General features: G+C 43.9%; 1 protein-coding gene across 1 annotated transcript; it reads right to left on the minus strand.

Moving 5' to 3' along the window:
- Positions 1 to 1,625: 1,625 nt before the first annotated feature.
- LOC307241241 (SAM pointed domain-containing Ets transcription factor-like) lies at positions 1,626 to 6,384 on the minus strand (the record flags this gene model as incomplete). The annotated part of the gene is made up of 5 exons (XM_080015281.1): positions 1,626 to 1,804; positions 2,333 to 2,467; positions 2,802 to 2,846; positions 3,063 to 3,260; positions 5,964 to 6,384. The coding sequence occupies 5 exons, from the start codon at positions 6,382 to 6,384 to the stop codon at positions 1,626 to 1,628; spliced, it is 978 nt and encodes a 325-aa protein (XP_079871407.1).
- Positions 6,385 to 10,134: the final 3,750 nt, after the last annotated feature.

Consider the following 10,134-nt stretch of genomic DNA (forward strand, 5'->3'; position numbering starts at 1 on the left):
TCCGGGTTGTGGGTTGCGTTTTTTTTTTAGTTTTTTTTTAGGGGGTTGGGGGGGAGGGGGGTTGTCACAGAATATGGAGAAGCACATCACCAGCTCACAAGGTGTGTCTTAGCTTTAGTAGCTGTCCAGCCGTGCAAAAACTGCCCATATCCTCTTTCTGCGCACACACACACACGCACGCACACACACACACACACACACACACACACACACACACACACACATATAAGCACACATCCATCTATCAACATGAACGTGTTGATAATTCCGTTTTTTGAGGGGGAAAACAACGTATTTTCATCATCCAGTGTGTATGAGTTGTGTAAATGTATTAGAGACAACAACAACAAGAACAACAACAAAAAAAGGAAAAAAAAAATGCAAGTGATCAAGTATAAAGACAAAAAATTAGTGTTATACATGTAAGTGTGTTTCATTGAAAAATAACAGCATTGGGTGAAAAGAAGAGGAAAAAAAAAACAACAACATTAAATAAATAAATAACTAATAGGATATCATATCGTTATGAATATGAATTTCATTGCCATGGAATTTGTCAATGTACTATACAAGGAGCGTGACGTTATTCCACGCCGTCTGGATTTGTATATGATGATGTAATTTAAAGATTATATTCTATTGTAACTGTACAACTGTGTTGAGTTGAGAAATGAAACCTAACTATGTTGAGGCAGTAAAAAAGGTGTATATGTAAATTGTTTTTTTTATGTTGACTATCTCTTCCTTATGCACACAGAAAGGCAGTTATTAGCAGTGTATAGAAGATGTCTGTCCATAGTTAGTGATGTACTTTGATCTCCTAACTGGTGTAGTGCCTGTTCATCTCAGTGTAACACCACTTCATTTAAATATGCATAAAGATGATAATGATCAACGATTAAAAAAAAAATAAAAAAAATAAAAAATAAAAACATTAGCGATGGGGGAAAAATAATGAGGGGAAAAAATGGATCAAATTTGTTGATGTGATGGTGTCAATATTTGCGATATTGGTTTGAAAGGAGAAAAACAAGTTTGTTGAGAAGAAAAATACCAAAAAGTGTCCGTGTGCTTCTTTTGTAGTTAGATAGATAGGTAGGTAGATATGGGAGGAATTGTTATACAGTATTTCCAAGAAAATTAATATTGTCTTTATTTTAGACCCTATATCCGGATACTGAACGGAGGAAAGACTAGATGTATGATACATTTGAATTAATTTATTAAAATAGGGCTTTATCTTATACAACTACAGCTTGTTTGGGGTGTAGCTTTATAACATACAACACAATTGCAAGTATACTGTATGTGAGAAAAGAGGAATATGAACAAGTGCCATCGGCCATAATACACTTACGAAATGCAATACATGGGGTTAGGGTAAGGGTTGGGGTGGGGGGACCCATTTTTTTCTGGCTGTGACGAATTACAATTAAAACAGGCAGGAGTGCATCATCTTTTTCTAGGCAGTCTGTACAATAGAATAATAATAATAATAATAATAATAATAATGATAATAAAAATGAACAAATGTTTTTTTAGTGGAGTTCATTGTTCCCTCGGGTGTCCATCATGTGGTTTTAAATCCTCCCCGTCCTTCCTTCTGTCCACCCGTCCTCCCTCCATCATACCGGGTTGACAAACTGGTAGACCAGCCTGCGGGACACGTCAGGCTTGCGGATGATGCCCTTCTTGTAGTACTGGCGGATGGAGCGGCTCAGCTTGTCGTAGTTCATCGCCGGGCGGTTCTTCCTGATGCCCCACAGCCTGGCCACGTGGGCCGAGTCCTCGATCTTGAAGATGCCTGTGGACGCGTGGGAAGGAAATGATTTAGTGCGAGGTCGTTTACTCCTCCGGGGCCATGGGCGGTTGAGGCCAAAATTGAATGCTAAGGTCATTCAAACTCAGCTTCTCACAACTCCACACATTTCATCTTACCATGCATTTTCCTGTGTTAGGTCAATTCAGGTATCTACTCTATTTCCATGAGAGGTCATTTCAAAATAATATCCACAAGCTTTTCCCCATTCCTCCTGATGGCCTCCTTGCTCGCACACATTTTTTCAGTCCACATTATTATTATTTTTTGGTTAATTGAATATTGTGATATTTCTCTATCTTTTTTATTTTATTATTATTGACTATTTTGCCTTTTGCCTCAGTATTTATCTATCCATTTGTCTATCCATCTGTCTTTCTGTTTGTCAATCTATCTATCCCTATTCAAATGAACTGAGGAAATAGTCGTTCTGACCCCAAATTGATTGAAAAAATTATACAAATTGATATAGCGGCTCGTATAATTCCGCTTTGCATCCCTCTCCATCCTCACCTTTCTCCTTGTTGATCCAGCGGATGCAGCGGCTGTAATTATTGGGCTTGAGGAGCAGCTCCTTGAGGAACTGCCACAGGTGAATGGGCTGGCTGGGGTAGTTGGAGACCATGTTCGGCCACGACTCATCAGCAACTGCCCACAATGGATCACAAGGGATAAGGGAAATTATTATAAATATTTTTTTAAACCCTATATGACGATCTGTTTTTTTTTTTTTATTTAATCACATTTTTGCGATTTATGTGTCAGCCCACTTGTTGTGTGTGTGGGTGGGTGGGTAGAGGTTTTTTTAAAAAGGGAAACATTGTGAATTGCACTGATTTTGTACTTGAACTGATTTTGCTTCACTGATGAAAACGCAAAACAAACCCCCTGCATGAAGACGTTTAACTGGCCCCTGCGGTTTTATCACTGGATTTGATCACTTTAACGATGTGACTGTGTGGATTTCTGCAGAAATACTCACCAGATTTGTTCTCTCCAAGTGGGCACCGCTCTTTCATGCCAGAAGCTACAAAAAAAAAGAAAAGTGTAGGTAATGACTAGGATGCATTTTAACAATCGAGCTGTGATATTGTAATGTCCTTTTCCAACACAATATTGCATCCATTCAAAATATTGCATTCACAATTGCTATAAGGCAACGTTTATACTATTGCTGATAGCAGAATTATTCAGTTATTATTTCAATATACATTAATTCCCCTGTATTTTAACCCCCGCCAACCTGATCTCCAGATGTCCAGGTGAGCGTACAGCATGTCCCCACACTGCAGGGAGCGCTGCCGGAAGTCCTCCTCCGTCATGGAGCACAGGTCCTTCCCACTCAGCTCCTGGAACATCTTGCACACCTGTGGAAGCTTGTAGAGGTGCTCCGTCCACAGCAGCCACTTCTGGACATGCACACAGCTCCAGTCCAAGGGGTCTAGGGAGAAATTAAGATTTTCCACATAATTCAGTGAAAACCTTTCTGGACATCGAGTGGGGGGAAAAAAACAAGGTTGGTGCATGCTGTAAAATCATGTGATTTTCTGATCTAAAACCATTTATAAAAAAATGGAAATGTAATACTATTTGATATTTTACACTTTGTAGGGGCATTGAGGCTATGTAATATATCTATTGAATATCTAACAAGTATACTATAGGCTGCTCACCAGAATAAGGGCACCACCACCACTATGATGCTTCGGTGGAAAACACTAATTAGACAACTTTTTGGTAATACCTATTCATGTCTAAAATAAACATACAATTAAATTAAATATTAAGATAAGGATAATACAGGTAATTATGTGTACACGAAAACCATCAATATGGAATGGAATAGTTTTAATAATATTTAATAATTCGCGGACGACACTACCCTCATTGGGCTCATCTCTGGTGGGGATGAGTCCACCTCAGGTTGGAGCTTGACCATCTGGTGACTTGGTGCAGCCAGAACAACCTGCAGCTCAACAGGGGGAAGACAGTGGAGATGGTTGCGGACTTCAGGAAGAACGCAGCCCCATCACCCCCATCACCCTGTGTGACACCCCAGTCGACTCTGTGGAGTCCTGCCGCTTCATGGGAACCATCACCTCCCAGGACCTCAAGCGGGAGCTGTTCAGCTCCATTTTCAAGAAAGCCCAGCAGAGGACATACTTCCTGCGGCAGCTGAGGAAGCTCAACCTGCCAGGTACGATGATGGTGCACTTCTACACCTCCATCATGGAGTCCGTTCTCACCTCCTCCATCCCCACCCTGTACACTGCTGCAACCACCAAGGCCAAGGGCAGACTGCAGCGTGTCATTCGCTCTGCTGAGAAGGTGATTGGCTGCAATCTGTCCTCTCTCCAGGACCTGTACGCCTCCAGGACCCTGGGGCATGCAGGTAAGATGGTGGCTGACACCTCCCCCACCAGACACAAACTGTTCGAAGCACTCCCCTCAGGCAGGAGGCCGCGGTCCAACAAGACCAAAACCTCTTGTCAGAAGAACAGTTTCTTCCCATCTGCAACTGGCCTCATCAACAAGGCCCAGGACCCCCACTGAAACAGTCAGACGATTCTGATTCTGATTCTGATTTTGAATAGAATTTGTTGTATTGAATTCTTGATGAGTCTTTATCAGTTGGCCCCACACCTCAGAAAATTGCGAACCGATCTAATGATTATGTCTTTACTGTCCTCCAGAGGGCAACGCTATTAAAAAACAGTCTGTTTAAGTTATGGACACTAAATGGTCTTCAGTCTGAATGTGTAAGGGCTCGACTTGTTTGGACTTGGACCAGACAGTGTACTGACAGAGAGATTGGTTCCGAGTCATCCTGCCAAGATGGTGGCGAGCATAAAGCCAGTGACAACAAGCCATTTTTGTGCACTGACTTTTGGAGTTAGTGTAATTCAGAAATATGAATTCCTCCTAGAATTTGTAGTTCGATGAGTCCAAACATAAATATCTTAATTCTCTTCCATTAACTGTCGAACATCATTCTGCAACCTATATTAAAAGCTCAATATCACTTGCAGTATGGAAATTCGCAGTCGTGATGTATAAGTCTATGGGTGAATTTGTGTTTGTTTGTGTTGTGATCTTGGCGCATGCTTTTCCCCAGAGATGCACCGTTTCTATAAAATGATATACATGATCTCGTAAATAAACATAATATTGTTGAAATGCTGCTGTCACTGTGACAGTGGTTGATAAACCGTGTCTGTGTGAACAGCGTATGATTTTAAGTTCTTGGAATGGGCTGAGTTATTAACATTGAAGATTATATGTCATCAACAGAGAAGTTTGCACAAGGCGGGCAGGGCTCTGACACCGATGTCTCAGCCAAGTGACATTTGCATCTCTGTAGCTCTCTTGTTAGACACACAAAAAGAAAGAATAATATTAGGCTTGCTATTCAGCTACAAGGCTGACAGGTTTTAAGTAAAAACATAGAACATATAACCATTTGCCTACTTCATTAGTTCTCTTTGATTTGAGGTTAACATGTTTCTCTGTCTTGCCTTGACTGATACGAATATTTCGTGCACGTATGAATGTGCCTGTATTGAAGTGTACAATATCTTATTGAACATCTATTGAAGTGTACGGGGTCTTATTAAACGATTACACCTATTGAGGTGTACGGTATATTATTGATCAATAAGCCAATTGAGGTGTACAGTATATTGTTGAACAATAATACCTATTGAGGTGTACGGTATGTTATTGAACAATAGCACCTATTGAGGTGTACGGTATATTATTGAACAATAATACCTCTTGAGGTGTTCGGTAACTTATTGAACAATAATGCCTATTTAGGTGTACGGTATGTTATTGAACAATAACACCTATTGAGGTGTCGGTATGTTATTGAACAATAACACCTATTGAGGTGTACAGTACGTTATTGAACAATAATACCTATTGAGGTGTTCGGTAACTTATTGAACAATAATGCCTATTTAGGTGTACGGTATGTTATTGAACAATAACACCTATTGAGGTGGGTGGTATATTATTGGACAATTAGGCAATTGAGGTGTACAGTAGATTGTCGAACAATAATGCCTATTGAGGTGTACGGTATGTTATTGAACAATAACTCCTATTGAAGTGTGCAATATCTCGAACGATAACAGCATCGTACCTGGTGCGATGTTGAGCAGCTTGCAGGCCATGTCTATGTCCTTCAGCACCTCTCCCACCACCATGGTCTGGACCTGCTCCAGGCAGCACTCCTCCAACTGTTCTCCCTCCACCTCAAGGGTGGGCTCCTGGATGTGGCTGTGGGCGTCGGGGAACGTCTCTAGGGCTTTGGTTAGGGTCAGATTTGGGGGAGCCGCCTCCGAGGCCACCCTCACCAGCCAGGGGTTGTCTTGGTTGACCAGCCTGTCGCGGCATGACAGGTAGACCCCCGGCCGGCTGAACTCAGGGAGTCCTAGCGGGCCGCGTGGGGATTTGACGTCCGCGTCGTCGTGCCAGGCCCTCTTGGCGTCGCCGTGGGGATGGGTAAGGTTGAGAGGGAACTGTGGGGTGCTCCCAGTCTGGTCACACCAGGTGCTCCCCATGCCAATGCCTCTGGGACACTGGAGGAGGACGAGGGGGAGAGAGGGGAGATAACATGTCTCTGACTGCTGAGAGATTGTGAGACAGTGTATGCAAATGCCTGACATTTAAAAGAAGTCCGAAGAAGAAGTCCGATAAGCTTGGCTTTTATTGAACCCTGTTTACTCTGTGGGAAACCTTGCTTTGAGGTGTGGAATGGGTAAATCTAGTTTTGGTATACTTACTCAAGCCATTCAAGAGAGTCCCCCCATGTTATAGATAGAGTACCAAGGTTTATATTGACCCCTATATTTTTGGGCGAATGTGAAACCCTGAACCGGCCTAAGATCAGGCCTATCAGGAGATAAAGACGAAAAAAAGCACAGAATCTGCCTGGACATAATGCAATATATAACACATGGGTGGGAAATGGAGGTATTCATGCTTTGAGTAATGGAGTGGCTTACTGGGTTTGGGAGTGGTGCTGGATTACAGTGGTAGCTTTGTCAACAAAACCAAACCAGAATAAAACATACTGTATATACTCTATCTATCTATCTGTCTGTCTGTCGGTTCGGTCACTGGGGAAGCCTTTTGATGCCATTTGTTGTACACTGTTGTTTACTTTCATTTATCTTTTATATCTGTGTTTAATGTGTTTAATTTAGTGCATTAGAAGACCCGTCAGTCTGCATACCTGAGCACAGCAGAGTTCCACGATAGCTCCGTGTTTGTTAGCTGCATCCCTTTGATATTTCCTACGCTGCAGGCTAAAACTGTAAGAGCTGTGGAGCGAACTCTAGAGCGAAAAACCAGCTCTTCTAGCTACTCTTTCATCTCCCAGAGGAGGGAGAGAGAGAGAGAGAGAGAGAGAGAGAGAGAGAGAGAGAGAGAGAGAGAGAATGATGTGTGTGTGTGTGCGTGTGCGTGCGTGCGTGCGTGCGTGCGTGCGTGCGTGCGTGCGTGCGTGTGATCCTTCCTATCGAGCCCTAATTAATGGGTCACTTTTAGTTTTGTAGCCACACTGATAAGCGCGAGTTAAAACAGTGAAAGAGGTTGGGCGGCCGACCATTGCTCCCTGCATTCCGCTACATAAAAGACAAAAGGAAAAGTTGATAACACACCTTTTTAATCTTTTTTTCCCACACACCTATTTTGTATTTTGCGTGTGTGTGTGTGTGCGTGTGCGTGTGTGTGCGTGTGTGTGCGTGCGTGTGTGTATGTGGTGTGACTCGGCTTTTGTGTTGAGGTATAAGGAAGGAGTAGCTCAAAAGCAAATAAAGAGGGGAATCTTAAGATTTTCACACATAAAATAAAATACACAATTAATAAAACCCTTTTTGGAGAAAGACAACAAAAAAACGTGGTCTTTCAAAATCCACAAATGAGTCTAAAAGTACTTGGGGGTGGGGGTGGGGACCAAAATTAGAACTCTCAAAGAAAGTGGAAAACCTGCTGAAGCAAATACAGTACGTAATGGAGGTTCCGTTTAGCGTCAAATTAAAAGTTTAAAGCAAAATTAAAGGCTCCTCTGTTTTCTATGTAGTGGAGGAACTCTTGAGAATATTAGGCCGTCGTGTTAATTTTGTCGTGTTAACCCCAATGTGACAACCGGCCCTTACCTGGTCAGGATGTGGAACAGGTGGATGTCAGCGGATTTGTTTTCTGTTGCCAGAGCTGAGGATCCTTCAGGGACTTTCCTGGCGGGAGGTAAAGTCCTGCGTCTTTACAGGCGGGCGGGTCGTGTTTTGTTTTTTTTGGGGCCAAAACGACCTCGCTGCACCTGTCACACGGTCGGCCTCGGGTGATGCTGTTCAAAACACCCAAAAGATGGAATCGCGTTCTTCATAACCACAACACTCTCCCATTCCACGCAGCGAGTCGGCGTTGTACTCGCGCGGAGAAAGAGAGAGAGAGAGAGAGAGAGAGAGAGAGAGAGAGAGTCTTATTTGGGGGAGAAAACACGCGCACGCACACACACACACACACAGCACGGTCACATATCAATGCTGGAACAGAAGGGAGTGTCCAAATAAGGGAGTACGCTTTAAATGCCTCCTTCATGGTGACCCGGGGCCATGTTCACACCGAGGCTTCGAAAGTAAATAAATGAGATGACAGTGGCGGCCCCGAGGAGAAGCCGCGACAGAGAGCTGCCGTAAATGTCCTCCCGAGCCGCGATGGGGCAACGGTCGAGAAAGAAGGGGCGCGTGGGGCTCCGGCGGCAATTAAAGAACGATGAACTAAACCGATCACGTGGTCAAACCAAACGGAGCCGCTGACGACAAAGGGGGGGAGGGATTTGACTACGAAACGTCCCCGACGGTTGTGTGGACTCATGATGTCATGGTATGACTTGAATCATCAATCAGATGGAACAAGCGCGATCGCAGACCCGCGGGGAGATACAACCTCCGTGTCGTCCCAATTGATCATTTAGGGAGGCGGTGAAACTGCCCCTCACTCCCCACCCCTATAAACACAAATGCCCACTCAGGGCATGAGAATGTTCAATATCCTTCCTGTAATCCACCTGTTGACAGCGCTCTGTTGATTCCTCTCTCTTTGGGGGAAACGCAATTTTTAGCTTTTCAGTATTTGTTTTGGAAACGTTTTAGGGTGCGTCATATTTGACTCCAACATATATATTGTCTGTAATATATACCGGTATGCAAGTAGTAAAAGTAGAGGTAGAAAGAAGAGAAACAAGATTGACAATATTCATGGGAGTCTTTTAAATGTAATTTAATATTAATTAAAACGCCAGTCTTTTGGCTTGGGGCGTATTGAACATTCGAATCCTGCTCGCAGACGGGTATATAAGATTATATTTAAATGTGCTCAGTAGTCAGATTGAATGAACCGTCAAGTTAGAGTACACAAAGCTATGTTCAACTGATAACATTTCGGATTGATTTATTGAAAAATTATGATGATGAGATCATTAGATCATCGGATGACTATCCAGTCATGACCCCCTCATCGGGTCGAATCTTGAATTTCGCTGGGCTCGTCAGAATGCCGCCGAACCCTCGGTGTTCGTTGGGGCAGGCGAGGCTGGGAAAGAGAGGGAAAGTAGGAAAGAGAGGGAGGGAGGGAGGGAGGGAGGAGGTAAAAAACAGAGTCAATGTTTGGTTAACCTAAACAGCAGTGTTTGCGCAGGACTGTTGAAATGTTTCAAACAAAAGAAAGAAAAAAGGAAAAAAAAAGAAAGAAAAACTGCGCTGTATCTGAGCCAGCCAGATAAAACACCTCGCAGGGGCCTTTTGGTGAAAAACAAACAAACAAACAAAATAAAAACACCAAATATGAAGAACGAACCTTGGGAATAGAATTGCCACGCCAACAGCTCTGATTGTGCCAAGCTTGTGGTTGGAGGTGGTGCAGATAACTCATTTCATGATTAATGACAAGCAAAAGCGGTTGCTGGCTCAGCAAGGAACTCGTTCAGTAGCTTTTATCATCGTTCCACAGGCGAGCTCGAACAGGAGACTTTTGGTGTCGATGGGCCGTTTAGAAAACGCGCCTCTTGAGGAAAAACAGCTTTGCGCGGGGATGCCGCTTACCCTGCGGGCGGCCTGTGACACCGCGGGGCCTCCGCAGCAGAGTGTGGCCCCCCCGCCCGCGGGGCCTCCACAGCAGAGCGTGGCCCCCCCGCCCGCGTGGCCCCCCCGCCCGCGGGGCCGTGTGTGTGACAAGGTGGTTAAGGAGCGGCGGCGGGACGCGGCCTTTGACCACGCATACCCCTGGGCAAGCCCACGACTCTTGACTCC

The sequence above is a fragment of the Zeus faber genome (assembly GCF_960531495.2).
Source record: "Zeus faber genome assembly, chromosome: 15".
NCBI lineage: Eukaryota > Metazoa > Chordata > Actinopteri > Zeiformes > Zeidae > Zeus > Zeus faber.